Source organism: Somniosus microcephalus, chromosome 17, assembly GCF_052327205.1.
Source record: "Somniosus microcephalus isolate GS21.2 chromosome 17, FLI_Smic_1.0, whole genome shotgun sequence".
Classification (NCBI taxonomy): Eukaryota; Metazoa; Chordata; class Chondrichthyes; order Squaliformes; family Somniosidae; genus Somniosus; species Somniosus microcephalus.
This window is the reverse complement of record NC_141003.1, coordinates 7,929,599-7,952,931: the sequence shown is the minus strand read 5'-3', so window position 1 is coordinate 7,952,931 and position 23,333 is coordinate 7,929,599. Positions and strand designations below refer to the sequence as shown.

Below are 23,333 nucleotides of genomic sequence, written 5' to 3'. Positions count from 1 at the left end.
TCATGTATGTATAATGTATTAAAAGGTCTTGTCTCTTGCCTGCACTTCCTGTTGTCACACTTTCACTGCAACACTTTCCTGATCGGCTCAAAGTAAATCAGCAGCAAATCAGAACTGAAGGGTAGGGAATCAAAAGCAAAATTATATTGGGACAATTGAGGTCTTACCTACCATCAATTTAAAGATGTTAAAGGAAAAAAGGTGAACTAATCAAATTACTCTTAACACTTTTTCAAAAAACATTCTTTTTTCAGTAACTGAAATTTTTAATGTCCAAAATAAAGTTTTTAACAAAATAATAACATCGAAGGATTACATGCTTTACAACAATAAATTTTCTCACTGAAATGCATTTTAATACCTTTTCGTTAAAAGTTTTACTTCAAGGCCTAATCTGTCTCAAAAACCTAGGCTTTGCTTGGATATTTCCCCAGAACAGTTGAATGGAGTTAACAAACACATCTGCACACTTCATAGAATAGAAATTTACAATCATAGAAATTTACAGCTCAGAAGAAGACCATTCGCTATCCAGCCTAATCCCACTTTCCAGCTCTTGGTCCATAGCCCTGTAGGTTACGGCACTTCAAGTGCCTATCCAAGTACTCTTTAAATGTGATGAGGGTTTCGGCCTCTACCACCTTTTCAGGCAGTGAGTTCCAGAACCCCTCGGGAAGAAAAATTTGCCTCAACTCTTCTCTAATCCTTCTAACAATGACTTTAAATCAATGCCCCCTGGATAGGGACCTCTTTGCTTGGGGAAATAGGTCCTTCCTATCCACTCTATCGCGGCCCCTCATAATTTTATACAGTTCAATCAAGTCTTCCCTCAGTTTCCTCTGTTCCAAAGAAAACAATTCCTCTCCAATTTTTCCTCATAACTAAAATTCTTCGAGCAAGTGTGGTTTTCAGAACAAACCAGCACGTATCAGTTGATTTCCCTGAGTTGAAGCTGAGAGGTGTCCTCTCGCTCTGAGGATTAAGCTTTATTTCAGGCAAGTTACACATTCAAAATATTAATAACTACTTTTCTAGTATAAACTGCTTCGCTTTTATCTCGCAAGCTAACAGGTGGGAACACGGTGGAGGGAGGCACCTAATCGTGTTCTAGAATCAGATAGCACAGAAGGAGGCCATTTGGCCCAAGGTTTATGTGCCGGCTCTTTCAAACAACAGAGAACTTTGTGGCTAGCACGTTTCTAGAGGTGGCCACCCCGCAGCTTAAGAGTGTGCAGGCAGAGAGGGAATGGGTGACCGCCAGGCAGGTAATGCAGGAGTCTCCTGAGTGCATCTCGCTCTCCCAACCAGTATTCTGTTCTGAGTACTAGTGAGGGCGATGGTTTCTCTGGGGAGTGCAGCCAGAGACAAGGGGGGTGGGGGTTGGAAGCAATAGTGGTAAGGGATTCGATAGGGGAGCAGACAGGCGTTTGTGCGGCCACTGACGTGACTCCAGGATGGTATGCTGCCTCCCTGGTGCCAGGGTCAAGGACGTCACCGATCGGTTTCAGGGCATACTGGAGGGGGGGAGGGTGAACAGCCAGAAGTCGTGGTCCATATCAGTACCAACGACATAGGCAGAAAGAGGGATGAGGTTCTGCAGGCAGACTTTAGGGAGCTAGGAGAGAGATTAAAAAGCAGGACCTCGAAGGTAGTAATCTCTGGATTGCTCCCAGTGCCACGTGCTAGTGAGTACAGGAATAGGAGGATAGAACAGATGAATGCGTGGCTGGAGAGATGGTGCAGGAGGGGGAGGGCTTTAGATTCCTGAGGCATTGCGACCGTTTCTGGGGAAGGTGGGACCTGAACAGCCAGATGGGTTACACCTCAACAGAGCCGGGACCAATATTCTCGTGGGGAGGTTTGCTAGTGCTGTTGGGGAGGGTTTAAACTAGCTTGGTGGGGGATGGGCACCAGCATATAGGAGTAGAAGAGGAATAAGGTGCATAAAAGAGTGAGTGTGTTGGATAGTACTAGAGAAGAAAGTAGTACCATATTAGATAGGAGCAAACTAAAAGACTACGAAAAATTTAAAAATGGGATTAGAATGCATGTACGTAAACACAGTGTGGTGAATAAGGTTGGTGAGCTACAAGCACAATTAGCCGTGTGGCAATATGATGTGGCAGTAACAGAAACATGGCTTAAAAACGGTGAGGACTGGGCACTTAATATTCAAGGATACAAGGTGTTCAGAGAAAGATAGGGAAGGAAAAACGGGAATTGGGTGGCAGTGCTGATTAAGGAAGACATTGTAGTGTTGGAAAAGGAGGCTGTTCTTGAGGGGTGAAGGACAGAATCCATTTGGTTAGAGTTGAGCAAAAAGGGTATGTTCACGCTATTGGTATTCTATAGGCGTCCAAATAGTGAGAGGGAGGTAGAGGAGAAAATCTGCAGGGAAATCGCGGAGACATGCAAGAGCTATAGAGTGGTGATATTGGGGGACTTTAATTACCCAAATATTGATTGGGATAATGCTAGGGTAAAGGGAAAGGACGGGGAAGAATTTCTGAAATGTGTTCAAGAGAATTTCCTTGACTAATATGTTCTTGGCCCAACTAGGAAGGAGGCATTGCTGGATCTGATGCTGGGAAATGAGGTGGGCCAGGTCGACCAAGTGTCTGTGGGAGAACACTTGGGTATGAGTGATCACCATATCATAAGATTTAAAGTAGCAATGGAGAGGAGCAAGGAACAATCTAGAGTGGAACTTCTAAACTGGAATAGGGCTAACTTCAATGGGATCAAAAAGGATCTAGCCAAGGGAAAATGGAACCAAAAACTGTAACGGAACAATGGGTGATCTTTTAAGGAGATGTTCCCAGTACAGGCTAGGTACATTCCAACAAGAGGGAAGGGTAAGGGAACCAAAGCAAGGGCTCCTTGGATGATGAGGGAGATGGAGAAGATGATGAAACAAAAATAGAGGGTGCATGATGCATGTCAGGTGAATTCTTCAATGGAGAACCAGACCAAATAAAATATGTTGAGAGGGGAAGTGAAGATGAAAATAAGATTGGCAAAGAGAGAATATGAGAGTAGAATGGCGGTTAACACAAAAGGGAACCCAAAAATCTTCTACCGGCATGTAAACAGTAAGTGGGTAGTAAGAGGTGGGGTGGGGCCTATTGGAGACAAAGAAGCTGATATATGCTTAGAGGCGCAGGGCAAGGCTAGAATACTCAATGAGTACTTTGTATCGGTGTTTACTAAGGAGGTGGATGCTGACAAAATATCAGTAGAAGTGGAAAAGGTAGAAGCAATGGAAGGGGTGAAAATTGATAGACAGGATGTACTGGCAAGGCTGGGTATGCTTAGAGTGGATAAGTCGCTTGGTCCAGATGGCTTGCATCCCAGGTTGCTAAGGGAATTGGGGGAGGAGTTAGTGGAAGGGCTTGCTATAATTTTCCAATCGTCCCTAGATGCGGGGGAGGTGCCTAAGGATTGTAAAGTGGCAAATATAATACCATTGTTCAAGAAAGGGTGTAAGGACAATCCTAGTAACTACAAGCTGGTCAGTTTAACATCAGTGGTGGGTAAAGTTTTAGAAATAATAATCAAGGAAAAAATTAACGGGCACTTGGAGAGGTTTAAGCTAATTAAGGAGAGCCAACACGGATTTGTAAAAGGCAGATCGTGTTTGAGTAATCTAATTGTATTTTTTGATGAAGTAACAGGGAGGATTGATGAAGGGAATGCAATGGATGTTGTCTACATGGATTTTAGGAAGGCGTTTGACAAAGTACCACAGAAGGCTGGTTAATGAAATTGAGGCTCATGGAATAGGTGGGTCCGTGGCAGCTTGGATAAGGAATTGGCTTAAGGATAGAAAACAGCGAGTTGTGGTAAATGGCTGATTTTCAGACTGGAGGATGGTAGACAGTGGTCCCCAAGGGTCAGTGCCGGGGCCACTTATTCTGATATATATAAATGACCTGGATATTTGACCCCTGTGGTAAACCACTTTTATCGTTCACTATCGTTACACTATGGTTATCACTGTTTATATCGCTACACTATGGTTATCACTGTTTACACTGTTGTGTCACTACACAAGGTCACCTCTTGTCACGCTGTTATACCTGGGCTGACCACAGCTGACTCCGCCCATGGCTCCGCCTGCTTGCCCAGGTATAAAGGTGGTCGACTGGCTGGTATTCCTCCTTGTTGGACCCGATCGCCCACGAGGGTGGGCTCTGTTATTTAGCCAATAAAAACCTATAGTTACTATCTTAACTCGTCGCTTTTCATTGGATGAATTGATAGGTATATCAATTTTATTGGCTAAATTTTGAAATGAGTGGATCGGAGCAGCCAAACGGCCAGCTACAGCAGCCGGCCTGGCTGCGAGCCCTCCGACCGCCGTACCTGGATCTAAACCCACAGGCAGCGAACTCAGCCCTCGACTTCAAACACTGGCTGAGCTGTTTTGAATCCTACCTGGGAGAATCCGGCGTGCCTCCGGGATCCAAACTAAGAGTTCTGACCGCCCAAGTGAGCCCTAAAGTATTTGCATTCATCCAGGACCTTACTACATACGAGGACGCCCTCAACCTGCTGAAAGAGCAGTACTGGAGCCCGGTAAACTCTATGTATGCCAGACATCTCCTAAGATCACGCTCGCAACAGCCAGGAGAGTCTGTAGATGAATTTTTACGGGCGCTACAAACACTCGGCAGGGACTGTGACTTTAAAGCTGTAACGGCTGCAGAAAATACTGAAGGGAATATCTGCGATGCCTTCGTGAAAGGCCTTCGGTCCGACTACTCACGGCAAAGACTGCTCGAATCAAAGGACCTCGACCTGAATACAACTGCAGCCCTCGCTCGCTCTCTGGAAGTGGCCCATCGGGACCTCGAGGCGTACTCCAGGTACTGTGCTGCGCGACCCTGGGACTCCGGCCCGACCCCGGCCGCAATACCCCTCGCACCGCCGCCTCTGGGACCTACCTCCGCGTCGGCGTCCCAGAACCGATCGGGACCGCCACCCCCGGTACCGGCTGCGACATCGGAGCCCCGCGATCGGGCCGCCGGCTGCTTCTGTGGCCAGGCGAAACACCCGAGGACGCGCTGCCCTGCAAGAAACGCGACTTGCTCTGATTGCCACAAGAAAGGCCACTTCGCGAAGGCCTGCAGGGGGAGAGCCACAGACGCCAGCAGTGCCTCATGCGAGTTGTGGGGGCGGCCATCTTTCATCAAGGCCACAGATGCCAGTATCCCCTCGTGTGGGCGGCCATCTTTGATCAAGGCCACCGATGCCAGCAATGCCTCGTGAATTGTGGGGGCGGCCATCTTCTCCGCCATTTTATTCAACGTCGTGGGCGCCGCCATTTTGCCCACCACACTCGACCGCCACCTTGTCTCCAGACCCGACCACCGCCTCACCCGCAGACTACAGCAGCTCGCTCAGCCATACACTAGCCTCCGTCACACTGGACCAAGCTCGTCCGCATCACCTGTCCAAGTCCATGATGGACATCAAAGTAAACGGCCACGCCACGACCTACCTGTTCGACAGCGGAAGCACGGAGAGTTTCATCCATCCAGACACGGTGAGCCACCACTCCCTCACTGTCCGGCCAACGCGCAACCGGATCTCGATGGCGTCGAGGTCCCATTCTACAGACATCAGCGGCTACTGTGCTGTGACCCTGTCGGTTAGGGGCACGGAGTATAAAAATTTTAAACTCCTCGTCCTGCCCCAACTCTGCGCTGCCGTCCTACTAGGGCTGGACTTCCAATCCCACTTTCAAAGTGTCACTTTGGCATACGGTGGACCCCTCCCTCCACTCAGTCGACAACCAGCAGCCTTTAAACCGCCCACCGCGTACCACCTGTGGCCTATCCACCCTCAAGGTCCCACCCCCCTCCCTGTTCGCTAACCTCACCCGCGACTGTAAACTCGTCGCCACCAAGAGCAGGCGGTACAGCGCCGGGGACAGAGCTTTTATTAGCTCTGAGGTGCAGCGTCTCCTGAAGGAGGGCATCATCGAGAGGAGCAACAGCCCCTGGCGTGCCCAGGTCGTAGTCGTTAAGACCGGCAATAAAAACCGCCTGGTCATCGACTACAGCCAAACCATAAACTGGTACACCCAGCTGGACGCATACCCCCTTCCCCGCATATCTGATATGGTCAATCAGATTGCACAGTACCGGGTATTCACCATCGACCTTAAGTCGGCCTATCACCAACCCCCTATCCGCCCAGAGGACCGCCAGTATACCGCCTTCGAGGCGAATGGCCGCCTCTACCACTTCCTTAGGGTTCCCTTCGGCGTCACCAACGGGGTTTCGGTCTTCCAAAGGGAGATGGACCGGATGGTTGACCAGAACGGGCTGCAGGCCACGTTCCCTTATCTAGATAACGTCACCATCTGCGGCCGCGACCGGCAGGACCACGATGTTAATCTGGAGAAATTCCTCCGTACGGCCGAACGGCTGAACCTCACTTACAATAAGGAGAAATGCGTGTTTAACATCTCGCGTCTCGCCATCCTCGGCTGCGTAGTAGAGAACGGAGTCATCGGCCCCGACCCCGAAAGAATGCGCCCCCTCATGGAGCTTCCCCTCCCCCACTGTCCAAAGGCGCTGAAGAGAACCCTGGGGCTCTTCGCCTACTATGCCCAATGGGTGCCGAATTATGCGGACAAAGCCAGACCCCTCATGAAGTCAACCTCCTTCCCCCTGACGGCAGAAGCGTGCGCAGCCTTCTCCCTCATAAAGGGAGACATTGCTAAGGCCACAATGCACGCGGTGGATGAGTCCATCCCTTTCCAAGTGGCGAGCGATGCATCCGACTTCGCCCTAGCAGCAACCCTTAACCAGGCGGGGAGACCTGTGGCCTTCTTCTCGAGGACCCTCCAGGGCCCTGAGATCCGACACTCTTCGGTCGAGAAGGAGGCCCAGGCGATCGTGGAGGCAGTAAGACGCTGGAGGCATTACCTGGCAGGCAAACGATTTACCCTCCTCACCGACCAGCGTTCGGTCGCTTTTATGTTTAATAACAAGCTGAGGGGCAAAATCAAGAACGACAAGATCTTGAGGTGGAGAATCGAGCTCTCCACCTATGATTATGAGATCTTGTACCGGCCAGGTAAACTGAACGAACCCCCAGATGCTCTATCACGAAGTACATGCGCCAACGCGCAAATTGATAGACTGCAGACCCTCCACAACGACCTCTGCCACCCCGGGGTCACCAGACTTTACCACTTCATTAAGGCCCGCAACCTGCCCTACTCCATCGAGGAGGTCAGGACCAGGAACTGCCAAACCTGTGCCGAATGCAAACCGCATTTCTTTAGGCCGGACAGAGCAAGCCTGATCAAGGCCACCCGCCCCTTCGAGCGCTTGAGCATCGATTTTAAGGGGCCCCTCCCGTCCTCTGACCGTAATGTGTACTTCCTCAACACCATTGATGAGTACTCCCGTTTCCCCTTTGCCTTCCCCTGCCCAGACATGACCAGTACCATGGTCATCAAATGCCTGAACGACCTCTTCGCCTTGTTCGGGTTCCCGAACTATATACATAGCGACCGGGGCTCATCCTTCATGAGCGAGGAACTTCGCCAGTTCCTACTAGCGAGAGGCATTGCTGCAAGCAGGACCACCAGCTACAACCCCCGAGGGAATGGCCAGGTGGAGAGAGAGAACGCGACTGTCTGGAAGGCCGTTCTCTTAGCCTTAAAGTCTAAGGGCCTGCCAACCTCTCGCTGGCAGGAAGTCCTCCCGGCAGCGCTGCATTCCATCCGGTCACTCCTTTGCACGGCCATTAACGCCACCCCCCATGAACGAATGTTTGTTTTCCCCAGGAAGTCGACTACGGGAACCTCGCTACCAACATGGCTGACTTCTCCGGGGCCCGTCTTGCTGCGAAAGCACGTGAGGGCCCATAAAACGGACCCCCTGGTCGAGAGGGTGGACCTCCTGCACGCCAACCGCCTATGTGGCATACCCAGACGGGCGGGAGGACACAGTCTCCTTACGAGACCTTGCACCCTCGGGCACCCCCGAGACACCACCGTTACCCCCCACCCCCCCCCCCCCAAATCCAGCCCAGTTGGACGGCATGCCGGAACCCCACGAGCCTTCGCCGACCACGCAGACACCAGCATTAACATCGGATACTGCATCGCCGCCGCCGCTGCGCCGATCAGAAAGACTTACGAGGCCTCCGGACAGACTGACATACCCGAACTGGTAGTACACTTCACCCCGCCGGACTCAAATCTAAACAAGGGGCGAATGTGGTAAACCACTTTTATCGTTCACTATCGTTACACTATGGTTATCACTGCTTATATCGTTACACTATGGTTATCACTGTTTACACTGTTGTGTCACTACACAAGGTCACCTCTTGTCACGCTGTTATACCTGGGCTGACCACAGCTGACTCCGCCCATGGCTCCGCCTGCCCAAACTTGGGGGTGTTGTAAACAGTGAGAATGATACCAATCGACTCTAACAGGACATAGAGAGACTAGCAGTATGGGCAGATGGAATTTAATACAGAGAAGTGTGAGGTGATGCATTTTGGCAGAAGGAACAGGGAGAGGCAATATACACTTAATGGCACAGTTTTAAAGAGTGTGCAGGGACAGAGGGACCTGGGAGTTAATGTGTATAGGTCCCTGAAGGTGGCAGGACATATTAAGGGAGTGGTTAACAAAGCATATGGGATACAAAAAGAAAATACTGCAGATGCTGGAAATCTGAAATAAAAACAGAAAATGCTGGAAATACTCAGCAGGTCAGGCAGTATCTGTGAAGAGAGAAACAGTTAACGTTTCAGGTCGATGACCTTTCGTCAGAACTGGAAAAAAGCAGGAAATGGAACAGATTTTTAAGCAAGTGTAGGAGCTGGGAAAGGGGGGGGGGATGAAAGAACAAAAGGGATGGTCTGTGATAGGATAGAAGGCAGGTTCCCCTTGTCCTCACCTTTCACCCACCAGCCTCCACATTCAACGGATCATCCTTCGCCATTTCCGCCACCTCCAGCGTGATCCCACCACCAAACACATCTGATTGGTGACACATGAAAGAACTAAAGGGAAGGTCTGTGATAGGATAGAAGGCAGGGGAGGTTAAGAGACATTAACGGATATTCAAGGCAAAAGGAGATGGTAATGGCAGAAAATGCTGGAAAAACTCAGCAGGCCAGGCAACATCCATGGAGAGAAATTAGTCAATGTTTTGGGTCAAAACCCTTTGTCAAGACTAAAGAGGCACAGGGAATGAAATAGATTAAGAGGCCAGGCTGGGAGAGAACAAAAGAGAAGAGACAGTAAGAGGTATTCAGAATGAAACGAGATGGTGATAGGACTAGTGGAGACAAAAGACGGCTCTAGATTAGGTGTGAAATGTGCTGGCAGAATGGGAGACAGCTGCCATGTGGGAGAGAGGAAAAAAAGGAAAGGGGCAGGGGGGGAGGGAAAAACCAAAACAAAGGTGTGGGTAAAAAAATATAAGTAAAAATGTAATAGGGGCTGAGGTTATGATCTGAAATTGTTGAACTCGCTATTGAGTCCGGAAGGCTGTAAAGTGCCTAATCGGAAGATGAGGTGCTGTTCCTCGAGTTTACGTTGAACTTCCGTGGAACAATGCAAGAGGCCAAGGACGGTGAGGTCCAAGTGGGAATGGAACGGTGAATTAAAATGACAGGCGACCAGAAGCTCAGGGTCCCCCTTACAGACTGAACGAAGGTGTTCCGCGAAGCGGTCACCCAATCTGCGTTTGGTCTCCCCAATGTAGAGGAGACCGCATCGTGAGCAGCGAATACAGTATACTAGATTGCAAGAAGTACAAGTAAATCGCTGTTTCACCTGGAAGGGGTGTTTGGGGCCCTGAACAGTGGGAAGGGGGGAGGTATAAGGACACCTGTTACATCTCCTGCGCTTGCATGGGAAGGTGCCAGGCGAAGGGGTGCTGGGGGTGATAGAGGAGTGGACTAGGGTGTCTCGGAGGAGGCGGTCCCTATGGAATGCTGAAAGGGGAGGGGAAGATGCGTTTGGTGGTGGGATCACTTTGGAGGTGGCGGAAATGGTGGAGGATGATCCGTTGAATGTGGAGGCTGGTGGGGTGAAAGGTGAGGACAAGGGGAACCCTATCGTGGTTCTGGGAGGGAGGGGCAGAAGTGCGGGAGATAGAACGGACACGGTCGAGGGCCGTGTCAGCCACGGTAGAGGGGAATCCTCGGTTCAGGAAAAAGGAAGACTTTTCGTGGGATATGTGGAACACGCTTTTCGTGGGATATGTGGGACACTCTTTGTTCCAGTCCTACTCGGGTCCCCTCCATCACCTCTTTTTCCGATACATTGATGAGTGTATCGGTGCCGTTTTCTGCTCTTGCCCTGAACTAGACAATTTCATTCACTTTGCCTCCAATTCCCACCCTTCCCTCACCTTCACATGGTCCATCTCTGACTCTTCCCTTCCCTTCCTCGACTTCTCCGTCTCCATCTCTGGGGATAGATTATTGACCAATATTCACTACAAGCCCACTGACTCCCACAGCTACCTGGACTACACTTCCTCCCACCCCGCCTCCTGTAAGGACTCTATTGCATTCTCCCAGTTTCTCCGTCTCCGCCACATCTGCTCCGACGATGCCACCTTCCACACCAGTGCTTCCGACGTGTCTTCCTTTTTCCTCAACCGAGGATTCCCCTTGACCGTGTCCGTTCTATCTCCTGCACTTCTGCCCTCACCCTGCCCCTCCCTGCCGGAACCACGATAGGGTTCCCCTTGTCCTCACCTTTCACCCCACCAGCCTCCACATTCAACGGATCATCCTCCACCATTTCCGCCACCTCCAGCATGATCCCACCACCAAACGCATCTTCCCCTCACCTCCCCTTTCAGCATTCCATAGGGACCACTCCTTCCGAGACACCCTAGTCCACTCCTCTATCACCCCCAGTTCCCCTTCCCCTGGCACCTTGCCGTGCAAGCGCAGGAGATGTAACACCTGCCCTTATACCTCCCCCCTTTCCACTGTCCAGGGACCCAAACACCCCTTCCAGGTGAAACAGCGATTTACTTGTACTTCTTGCAATATAGTATACTGTATTCGCTGCTCACGATGCGGTCTCCTCTACATTGGGGAGACCAAATGCAGATTGGGTGACCGCTTTGCGGAACACCTCCGTTCAATCTGTAAGGGGGACCCCGAGCTTCCGGTTGCCTGTCATTTTAATTCACTGCTCCATTCCCACTCGGACCTCGCCGTCCTTGGCCTCTTGCATTGTTCCACGGAAGCTCAACGTAAACTCGAGGAACAGCACCTCAGCTTCCGATTAGGCACTTTACAGCCTTCCGGACTCAACATAGAGTTCAACAATTTCAGATCATAACCTCGGCCCCTATTACATTTTTACTTATTTTTTATCCACACCTTTGTTTTGGTTTTTCCCTCTTCCCCCTCCCCCTTTCCTTTTTTTTCTCTCCCACATGGCAGCTGTCTCCCATTCTGCCAGCGCATTTCACACCTAATCTGAGCCGTCTTTTGTCTCCACTAGTCCTATCACCATCTCGTCTCGTTTTGAATACCTCTTAATGTCTCTTCTCTTTTGTTCTCTCCCAGCCCGGCCTCTTAATCTAGTTCATTCCCTGTGCCTCTTTAGTCTTGATAAAGGGTTTCGACCCGAAACGACTCTAATTTCTCTCCACGGATGTTGCCTGGCCTGCTGAGTTTTTCCAGCATTTTCTGTTATTTCGGATTTCCAGCATCTGCAGTATTTTGCTATCGTACGAGATGGTAATGGGACAGGTTAAGAAACAAAAGATAGCTCTAGATGAAGTGTAAATTGCGCTGGCAGAATGAAAGACAGCTGCCATATGGGAGAGAAGAAAAAACACAAACAAAAAACCACAAAAAAAAAGTGTGGGGGGAAAAAAAAAATGATAGGGGCCGAGGTTATGATCTGAAATTGTTGAACTCGATATTGAGTCCAGAAGGCTGTAAAGTGCCTAATTGAAAGATGAGGTGCTGTTCCTCGAGCTTACGCTGAGCTCCCGTGGAACAATGCAAGAGGCCGAGGACGGTGAGGTCTGAGTGGGAGTGGAGCGGTGAATTAAAATGACAGGCGACCGGAAGCTCGGGGTCCCCCTTACGGACTGCAGAGGTGTTCCGCAAAACGGTCACCCAATCTGCGTTTGGTCCCCCCAATGTAGAGGAGACCACATCGTGAGCAGCGAATACAGTATACTAGATTGCAAGAAGTACAAGTAAATCGCTGTTTCACCTGGAAGGGGTGTTTGGGACCCTGGACAGTGGGAAGGTATAAGGGCATATGTTGCATTTCCTGCGCTTGCATGGGAAGGTGCCGGGCGAAGGGGAAGGGGTGCTGGGGGTGATAGAGGAGTGGGCCAGGGTGTCATGGTGGGAGCGGTCCCTACGGAATGCTGAAAGAGCAGGGGTAGATGCGTTTGGTGGTGGGATCACGCTGGAGGTGGCGGAAATGGCAGAGGATGATCCGTTGAATGTGGAGGCTGGTGGGGTGAAAGGTGAGGACAAGGGGAACCTGCCTTCTATCCTATCACAGACCTTCCCTTTTGTTCTTTCATCCCCTCCCCCCTTTCCCAGCTCCAACACTTGCTTAAAAACCTGTTCCATTTCCTGCTTTTTTCCAGTTCTGACAAAAGGTCATCGACTTGAAACGTTAACTCTGTTTCTCTCTTCACAGATGCTGCCTGACCTGCTGAGTATCTCCAGCATTTTCTGTTTTTATTAAAGCATATGGGATCTTGGGCTTCATAAATAGAGGTATTGAGTAGAGAAGTTATGCTGAACCTTTATAAAGCGCTGGTTCGGCCACGACTGGAGTATTGGGTCCAGTTCTGGTCACCACACTTTAGGAAGGATGTGAAGGTCCTTGAGAGGGTGCAGAGGAGATTTGCCAGAATGGTTCCGGGGATGGGGGATCTTAGCTACAAGGACAGGTTGGAGAAGCTGGATTTGTTTTCATTAGCGCAAAGGAGGTTGAGGGGTGATTTGATAAGAGGTGTACAAGATTATGACGGGTTTGGATAGGCTAGACGGGGAAAGGCTGTTCCCACTAGTTGATGGTACAAGGACTAGGGGACACAGATTTAAGGTTTTGGGCAAGAGATACAGGGGGGATGTGAGGAAAAACCTTTTTACGCAGCGAGTGGTGAGGACCTGGAACTCGCTGCCGACGGAAGTGGTGGAAGCGGAGACACTCAGTGTTTTCAAGGAGAGACTGGATAGGCACTTGAGGGAAATAAACTTGCAGGGCTACAGGGATAGAGCGGGGGAATGGGAGTGACTGGATTGCTCTACAGAGAGCCGGCACGGCTGAATGGCCTCCTTCTGTGCCGTTATGACTCTATGACTAGGACTATCCAATTAGTCCCACTCCTTTGCTTTTTTCCGCATAGCCCTGTATATTTCTCCTTTTCAAATATTTATCCAATTCCCTTTTGAAAGTTACTATTGAATCTGCTTCCACCACCCTTTCAGGCAGTGCATTGCAGATCATAACACAACTTACTACGTAAAAGCATTTCTTCACATTTCCCCCCTGGATTTTTTGCCAATTAACTTAAATCTGTGTCCTCTGGTTGCCGATATTTCTGCCACTGGAAACAGTTTCTCCCAATCTACTCTTATCAAAACCCCATATCATTTTGAACACCTCTATTAAATCTCTGCTTAGTGCAGAGAAGGTTAAGGAGAACAACCCCAGCTTCTCTAATAATAAAAACAGGAAATTGCTGGAAATACTCAGCAGGTCAGGCAGCATCTGTGGAGAGAGAAACAGAGTTAACGTTTCAGGTCGATTGACCTTTCTTCAGAACTGGCTGTTTTTATTTCAGATTTGTGGCATCTGCAGTATTTTGCTTTTGCCCAGCTCCTCCAGTCTCTTCACATAACTGAAGTCCCTCATCCCTGGTACCACTCCAGTGAATCTCCTCTGCACCCTCTCCAAGGCCTTGACATCTTTCCTAAAGTGTGATGCCCAGAATTGGCCTAATCAGTGCTTTATAAAGGTTTACCATAACTTCCTTGCTTTTGTGTAGTGAGGATCAGAAAGGCCATTTCAGGCCTCATTCTCCTGGATCACCTTGCCCTTCGAGGCTGCCAGAAGCTCACCAGTGCTCCAGGACTCGCTTCCCCAGATCTGGCCCCCCCTTCCCTGCCCCTGCAAAGCTGCTAGGTTACTCCTCTCGCTAGCCCAGTGCGCCAAGAACTCCTCTCCAAGGTGGTCCCAGATCAGAGGACCCTCTCCCTCTCCTTGAGAGTAGTGCCAGACTCTGAGATTTCCCAATCCAACTACTGCCATCGCCAGGGACCCCCTTCTCTGCACTGCCAGAAAATACATTTTTATATATATATAAAATTCAACCTTACAATTGTAATGTGCGGTAATTTCTAAATAACCACCTGTATATAGTGACTTATTCAGAGTTGCTCTGCAAAATTACCTCCAATACAATTCCAAATGTCACGCTTTGTGGGTTTTTTTTTTGATTCTATATATGTATATAAAAACAATAAGTTCAAATGACCGTGGCTGATTCTAATAATGGATTCATTCTCTGAGGGTGCTTTGTTGCCAGGCCTTCTCCATAGGGCAGGGCTCACAAACAGCCAGTCTTGGCCTGTTTGATGAAAAGCCAGATTCGCTGTCAATCATCATAATATATGTATTATGTTTTTTCAGGGGTTTGCTGACAAGCACATCCTGGGAGCCAAGGCTAGCTGCCTTGTTGAGTCTCTCCAGCTGAGAGTGAGTGGTGTTAGATACCCCCTGACCTTGAGACTGGATTCTCGCACTGGCGCAGGCTTCTGACAGAAAGCTGATTGGAGGCATTTCACACGCAGAACATTGAACTGTCTGTAAATTCAGTACTTTTATGTTTTGTCATTTTTTTTGCATGTCTTTATCATGTACAGAAGGTATTTCCAGTTGTAAATCTGCAGCAGCAAAACAGACAAACAATATTCAAAAAAGATCTGTAGGACAGTGTCATATTGCACCATCAGTGGTTTCTGTCCTTGCTAGTCCTGTTTTAAAAAAAAAAACTATTTGTCCTTGGGTGAACTGGAGTCACCGCTAGGCCCAGACCGGGTAAGGATGGCAGGTCCCCTTCCCTGGGGACATTAGTGAACCAGTGAGGTTTTTACGACAGTCCGACAGCCTTCAACTGGTGCTAGCCCACACATTATTGAGGAATTAATTTCCCAATTTGCCATGGTGGGATTTGAACTTGTGATCTCTGAGTTTCTGGTCCAGCACCATAATCACTAGGTACAGTACCTGCCCCCGTACAGCCCAGACCCGAGAGCCATTCGATTGGCAAATCAGTTCAGTTGAGATTTGTTGCTCTTTTATTCATATGAAATTTGAGCCAATTAAGTGAAAGTATAACACACAAATGTACGTGTATGACACTGATTGGTGATAGATGCCGTAAATAGTATCGATATAATGAGACTCCAATTCCACTTGGATGTCAAGTAAATATATTGTGTTGCTCACTTTCAAATGATCAGGTGTGATTCATTTGTACAGACAATGGCAAGCTGGGTTGTCTATCTACTTCACATCCCTAATTCAAACTCTGTTGGTTGCCTGCAGTATACATTGGGAGAGAGAGAAAAATCTATAGCAGCCTTGGAACAAACAGCCCATAAAAAGCAGCAACAGCTGATTGATGGTGAAAAGCAACTCGTGGAAAGTAAACTCGCCGTTGAAAGTTTAATGAAGGAAAGTCAGAAAAGGAGAACAGAAGCAGTTCTACGGTATTTTGGGAGTGGTAGTCCGGTTTTTTAGTTGAGTAATTTAAAAGAAATCATTCAATCCAGTGTGGGATTATTCACTGTGGGAGAGTACATGACTCCATACTGCAGCATAGCACCCAGAGGGGCTCTGGCCTGTAACTCTCAGCCATTTTCCCACTCTCATTCTTTGTGTTGCTGTTTTAGTCGCAGTGGCTCTCACCCTCTCGTCTCATTGTGATGTCTGTTTCTTCAAGGGCAATTTTAACCCTGCCCACTTGGCGGAAAACTGGCCCTTTCCCTCCCTTCCCCTCAGCCCCTCCCCTCAGTGCCACTCCCGGCCCCTCCCCTCAGTGCCACTCCCGGCCCCTCCCCTCAGTGCCACTCCCGGCCCCTCCCCTCAGTGCCACTCCCGGCCCCTCCCCTCAGTGCCACTCACGGCCCCGCCCCTCAGTCCAACTCCCGGCCCCTCCCCTCAGTGCCACTCCCGGCCCCTCCCCTCAGTGCCACTCCCGGCCCCTCCCCTCCGTCCAACTCCCAGTCCGGCCCCTCCCCTCCGTCCAACTCCCGGCCCCTCCCCTCCGTCCAACTCCCGGCCCCTCCGCTCAGTGCAACCCTCAGCCCGGCCCCTCCCCTCAGTGCAAGCCTCAGCCCGGCCCCTCCCCTCCGTCCAACTCCTGGCCCCTCCCCTCAGTCCAACTCCCGGCCCCTCCCCTCAGTGCAACTCCCGGCCCCTCCCCTCAGTCCAACTCCCAGCCCCTCCCCTCAGTGCCACCCTCAGCCCAGCCCCTCCCCTCAGTGCAACTCCCGGCCCCTCCCCTCAGTGCCACCCTCAGCCCAGCCCCTCCCCTCAGTGCAACTCCTGGCCCCTCCCCTCTGCCACCCTCAGCCCGGCCCCTCCCTGTTATATATTGTGTTCTCCTCCCACCTGTGGTGGTGCTGTCACAGGAGATAAATGGTTGGGTGTTCTCGGTTAAGTTTAGCTCTCTTTGTTCGGAACTTTCCAGAACTTCCTTTCCTTCCAATAAAGCATTTCATGTTTGAATCTCTGAGTTCTGAGTCCTAAATTGTGTCTAGGTAGAAAGGTACCGACACAACAAGTGGCGACGAGGATCGGATGAATCTGTGTTGTGGGAACTTTCTTGTTTTCGACTACAAAACACTCGGAACAGTGATTGCAGCATCACATTAACGTTACGGCAGTGAGTAAACAGAAATTTTAATTTGAAACGTGAGATGGCTACTATATTAGGAAATATCGGTGATTTTGATGAAAATGTGGAGCAATGGAGCGCATATACGGAACGTTTTGACTATTTTGTATTGGCGAATGCGGTGGCAAATGAAAAGGTCGTGCCTACCTTTGAGTGTAATCGGGCCGAAGACATTCAATTTACTTCGCAGCCTCGTGCAGCCAGATAAGCCAGGAACTAAAACATATAAGCAACTAGTGGAAATTCTTGGAGCACATTTTTCACCAAAACCTCTGGTTATTGCTGAGAGACTTAGATTTCACAAACGGAATCAAGAGGAGGGGGAATCAGTGACGATGTTTATTGCTGCTTTAAAAAGGTTATCAGAACACTGCGAGTTCAAGGAGGTGCTGAAGGACACCATTAGAGACAGACTCTTGTGTGGTCTGCAAAATGCAGCCACACAGAAGCGCCTTCTTACTGAGGACAACCTTACTCTTGAAAAGGCCATTGAAGTTAGTGTCTCCATGGAGATGGCGGAAAAGGAGGCTCACCAGTTGAGTTCAACAGGGAGAGTTCACAAGGTGTCGTCTGAGCCTAAAGGTGCGCGGAACAGCACATGTTACCGTTGTGGGAAAACGGGCCATCACGCTAATGACTGCTGGTGTACGGAGCTGGAATGCCGACATTGTGGCAAAAAGGGTCACATTGAACGCGCCTGTAGAGGTAAAAAAAGAACACAGAGCTGGGAAGCATGGAAGCAAAATGTCTATTTGGACAAGAGAGGAAAAAAGTGTTCATTCAGTGCAGTATGATGGAACAAGCAAAACAGAGGGGAGTGACACCTCTGAGGAGGAAGAGGTGCACATACTGATGGTTGCAGGTGATTCAAATGGCTACTGGGTGTCACCACTGGTGGAGGGACAATCAGTGCGGATGGCGGTGGACGCAGGCGCGGCTGTGTCCCTTGTTTCAGACACTGTCTACAACAAAATGCTAAAGCATCTTACCCTTCAGCCAACAAACATTGTGCTAAAGACGTATACCGGCGAACCTGTGGCCATGAGAGGCGTCATTGAGGTGACAGTTAAATTGAACGGACAGACTGCAAAACTGCCACAATATGTGGTAAAGGGAAATTACCCATCGCTACTGGGACGTGCGTGGCAAGAGAAAATCACGCTGGACTGGCCTGCAGTCCGCATGATGTCAAAAGGGGAGTCAGGTTTGACTGCAGTGTTAAACAAACATGCAGAACTCTTCAATGGGGAACTTGGGAGCATGAAAAAGATCAGCGTGAGACTGGACATTAAACCTGACAGCAAGCCGAAGTTTCACAAAGCCCGACCTGTACCCTATGCAATTAGGCCAAAAGTTGAGGCTAACTTGGAGGCCTTAGTCGAGAATGGAGTCCTGGAGCCTGTGAGTGTGAGCAAATGGGCCACACCCATTGTTCCTGTCCTGAAAAAGGATGGATCTGTTCGAATCTGCGGGGATTTTAAAGTGACTATTAACCCGGTGCTGTCTGTGGAACAGTACCCTCTTCCCCTCATTGATCTTTTTACGGGCCTGGCCGGAGGGCAAAAGTTCAGCAAAATAGACTTATGCCAGGCTTATCTACAAATGCATGTCGATGACAAATCAAAGGAGCTGCTGACAATTATGACACACAAGGGGCTATACAGGTACTGCCGCCTTCCGTTTGGAATTACGTCGGCCCCTGCCCTATTCCAAAGGGCAATGGATCAGATTTTAAGTGGACTGCCAGGAGTCCAGTGCTACCTGGACGACATCCTTGTCACTGGGACAAATGAGGATCATCTTCTGAACATGGATGCGACACTACAACGACTGAAAGAGTACGGATTCAGAGTTCATAAGGACAAATGTGAATTCTTTCAGTCTTCAGTTGAGTACCTGGGGCATGTGATTGACGCTACTGGCCTGCATAAGGCGCCGCCAAAGGTCAAGGCGATCGTGGAGGCCCCAGCACCCCAGAATGTGAGCCAGTTACGTTCATTTCTGGGGCTACTTAACTACTATGGGAAGTTTATTCCAGACTTAGCAACATTGCTGAAGCCGTTACATCAGTTGCTATGTCAAGGCAAAACATGGAAATGGACTGAACTGTGCAACGAAGCTTTCGCCCAAGCAAAGAAAGCATTGCTGAAATCGGAGGTCCTGACACACTTCGACCCAAAGCTACCCATGCAGCTAGCATGTGATGCATCACCATATGGTGTGGGAGCAGTCATATCCCACATCATGCCTTCGGGTGAAGAGAAACCTATCGCCTTCTCATCACGCACCTTGAACAAGGCCGAGAGTAACTATGCGCAGATCGAGCGCGAGGCCTTGGGAATCGTTTTTGGAATTCGAAAATTTCATCAGTACCTGTTTGGGAGAAGGTTCACACTCCTGGCGGACCACCGTCCATTGACTTCAATCTTCGTGCCCCACACCGGAATTCCGTCTCTCGCAAGCAGGATGCAAAGGTGGGCTTTACTGTTGTCAGGACACACATACGACATCAAATATCGCAAATCAGACTTGCACGGCAACGCAGATGGTCTCTCGAGGCTACCCTTGCCTGTTACTCCCCCAGAGCCTCGTCAGATAGACATCTTCTACTTTAGACAAGTGGAGGGAGCACCTGTCACTGCAGTTCAGGTGCGAAGGTACACCCGCAACGATCCAGTCCTGTCTGAGGTAATGGACGATGTCATTTGAGGGAGAGCTATAGGAGATTCTCCTAGATTGAATCCTTATGTTTCAAAAAGACATGAGCTTTCCGTCCAGGCAGGTTGTCTTCTTTGGGGACGCCGTGTCATCATTCCACCACCTCTGAGGGAACCTGTACTGCAACAACTTCATATAGGCCACAGTGGGATGGTTCGGATGAAGGAAATGGCAAGAAGCTACTTCTGGTGGCCAGTTTTCGATGGGAATATTGAGGAGAAAGCCAAAACAAGTTCCCCATGTCAAAGGGTCCGGAATGTTCCACAGCTGGCAACCCTACACCCCTGGGATTGGCCTGCAGAAGTGTGGCAGCGAGTACATGTGGACTTCGCCGGTCCTTTTGAAGAGAAGATGTTTATGGTGGTTGTGGACGCTCATAGCAAGTGGCCGGAGGTCGCTGTGATGAGGTCTACCATGGCTGAGAAAACAATTGAGAAACTTGGTGAGATGTTCAGCCATTATGGCTCACCGGTACAACTCGTAAGTGACAACGGTCCACAATTTGTATCACAGGAGTTTGCAACCTTCCTGCATGTGAATGGTGTCCCAACACATCAGGTCTGCGCCCTATCATCCCTCTACTAATGGCCAGGCAGAAAGGTTTGTGCAAACTTTGAAGCACGCCTTGAAGGCATCGCAAGGTCAGGGCTCAATCCACCAACGTCTGAACAGCTTCCTGTTGTCCTACAGGAACGAGCCGCATGCCACAACCAAAACTTCCCCCGCTTCGCTCATGATGAAGAAGCAGTTGCGGACAAGTTTTGACTTACTCAAACCTCCAAGGGCAGAGCAGGTTGTCCATCGTCAACAACAAGCTCAAGTTGAAAAGAGAGAAAAGAGCCAAGGAGAGACGGTTTCATCCGGGAGAGCACGTCCTAGCTCGAAACTACAACACTGGACCGAAATGGGTTCCTGCTACGGTGATCGCGCAGACGGGCCCTGTGTCTTACATGGTTGAGACTGCTGAGGACTTCGTCTGGAGAAGACACACAGATCAACTGTTGCTAGGAGCAGAGACAGCCACAGAGGCTCCAACGGCTGGTTGGCCTGAACTGTTTCCGGATGATACCGCAAACCAGCATCCTTTGCCACAGTGCTCTTCTCCAACACAGGAAGTCAAAGAGACTGTTTCACCTGTGCAAACTCCTGACTTTCGACTGACACAGGCACCTTCTCTATCTAGGCCTGTGTCAATGCCGACTGCTGTGGAAGCCAGCGATGACCGCCGGTATCCTGTCAGAGAGCGGCGGCCTCCAAGACGCTTGAATCTGTAGGCTTAGTGACTTACCCACAAGACTGGGGCAGAATAAACCCCAGGGTAAAGTCAGGGGTTGAGGCAGTCTACCTCTACCCTAGGTTCGTTGAGTGCATTGAAAGTAACTTACCTGTTGAGGAATAATGTGGACCTTCCATTTAAGAGGCGAGGAAATGTTATGTATTATGTGTTCTATTGTGTGTTCTCCTCCCACCTGTGGTGGCGCTGTCACGAGATAAATGGTTGGGTGTTCTCGGTTAAGTTTAGCTCTCTTTGTTCGGAACTTTCCAGAACTTCCTTTCCTTCCAATAAAGCACTTCATGTTTGAATCTGAGTTCTGAGTCCTAAATTGTGTCTAGGTAGAAAGGTACCGACACAACACTCCCCTCAGTCCAACTCCCAGCCCCTCCCCTCAGTGACACCCTCAGCCCAGCCCCTCCCCTCAGTCCAACTCCCAGCCCCTCCCCTCAGTCCAACTCCCAGCCCAGCCCCTCCCCTCCCCTCAGTGCCACCCTCAGCCCAGCCCCTCCCCTCAGTGCCACCCTCAGTCCGGCCCCTCCCCTCAGTCCAACTCCCAGCCCCTCCCCTCAGTGCCACCCTAAGCCCGGCCCCTCCCCTCCGCCCAACTCCCGGCCCCTCCGCTCCGCCCAACTCCCGGCCCCTCCGCTCCGCCCAACTCCCGGCCCCTCCGCTCCGCCCAACTCCCGGCCCCTCCGCTCCGCCCAACTCCCGGCCCCTCCCCTCAGCCCAACCCTCGGCCCCTCCCCTCAGTGCCACCCTCAGTCCGGCCCCTCCCCTCAGTCTGGCCCCTCCCTTCCGTCCAACTCCTGGCCCCTCTGCTCAGTCCAACTCCCGGCCCCTCCCCTCAGTGCCACCCTCAGCCCAGCCCCTCAGCACCTCCCCGGCCCCTCCCCTTATGCCTGCCCCACCCCTCTCACTCTGGGAAAGTGCCGGGATGAATTGGGAGGGAGAGGGTCGGGATGAACGGGGAGAGTGAGAGTGACTGGACTAATCCTGGGAGTGAATTTCACAGCCTCACAACTGTTAGGAAGTTTCTCCTGTCCTCTATTCTAAATGTCTTGTATTTAATTTTGTATCTATGGCCCCTTGTTCTACACACCTCAACAACTAGAAATAGTCTCCTATCTACCCTGTTCCATCCTTTCATAATTCAAAACACTTCTATCATATCACCCCATAATCTGCATTGTTCTAATGGGAAAAAAAACAATATTTTAAGTCTTTCTTTGCATTTGTATTTTCTCAAACCAGGCAGTATCCCAGTGAACCTGTGCTGAAACCTCTAAAGCCTCCGTATCCTCCCTAAACTGTGCAGCCCAATGCTGCACAGCATTTTCTAACTGAGGTCTTATTTAGGTTTTATAATAGCTCATCATTTTCTCTTGGCTTATATGTTCTATACCTCTTGTGATAAAACCTAGAATTCTATTAGCTCTTGTGAATCTGAGGTGCGGTCTTTAATGTCCTGTGAACATAAGAAATTAGAGCAGGAGTAGGCCATACGGCTCCTCGAGCCTGCTCTGCCATTCAATAAGATCCTGGCTGATCATCGACCTCAACTCCACTTTCCCGCCCGATCTCCATATCCCTTGATTCCCCGAGAGTCCAAAAACCTATCTATCTCAGCATTGAATATACTCAAAGACTCAACATCCACAGCCTTCTGGGGCAGACAATTCCAAAGATTCACAACCCTCTGAGTGAAGAACTTCCTCCTCATCTCGGTCTTAAATGGCCGACCCCTTATCCTGAGACTATGCCCCCTAGTTCTGGACACTCCAGCCATGGGAAACAACCTCTCAGCATCTACCCTGTCAATCCTCTTCAGAATCTTGTATGTTTCAATGAGATCATCTCTCATTCTTCTAAACTCCAGAGAGTATAGGCCCATTCTACACAATCTCTCATCATAGGACAGCCCTCTCACCCCAGGAATCAATCTAGTGAACCTTCATTGTACCACCTCCAAGGCAAGTATATCCTTCCTTAGATAAGGAGACCAGAACTGTGCACAGTACTCCAGGTGTGGTCTCACAATTGTATCAAGACTTCCTTACTCTTGTACACCAACCCCCTTGCAATAAAGGCCAACATGCCATTTGCCTTCCTTATTGCTTGCTGTACCTGCATGCTAGCTTTCTGATTTCTTGCACAAGGACACCCAAATCTCTCTGAACACCAACATTTAAAAATTTCTCACCATTTAAAAAATATTCTGTTTTTCTATTCCTACCAAAGTGAATAACCTCACATTTCCCTACATTATACTCCATCTGCCACCTTACTGCCCACTCACTTAGTCTATCTATATCCCTTTGCATATTCCTTGTGTTCTCACAGATTACTGTCCCACCTAGCTTTGTATCGTCAACAAACTTGGAAAC

General features: G+C 49.8%; 1 protein-coding gene across 2 annotated transcripts in view; it reads left to right on the top strand.

Annotated features, from left to right (window-relative positions):
- The window catches only part of LOC147105481 (coiled-coil domain-containing protein 38-like), a 115,103-nt gene that overhangs the window by 9,721 nt on the left and 82,049 nt on the right, over positions 1-23,333 (top strand). For both annotated transcript variants that reach the window (XM_086009879.1, XM_086009880.1), the window contains one exon: positions 15,602-15,765. In XM_086009879.1, the coding sequence (XP_085866005.1) occupies positions 15,602-15,765 (164 nt within the window). The remainder of the gene's footprint in view (positions 1-15,601; positions 15,766-23,333) is intronic.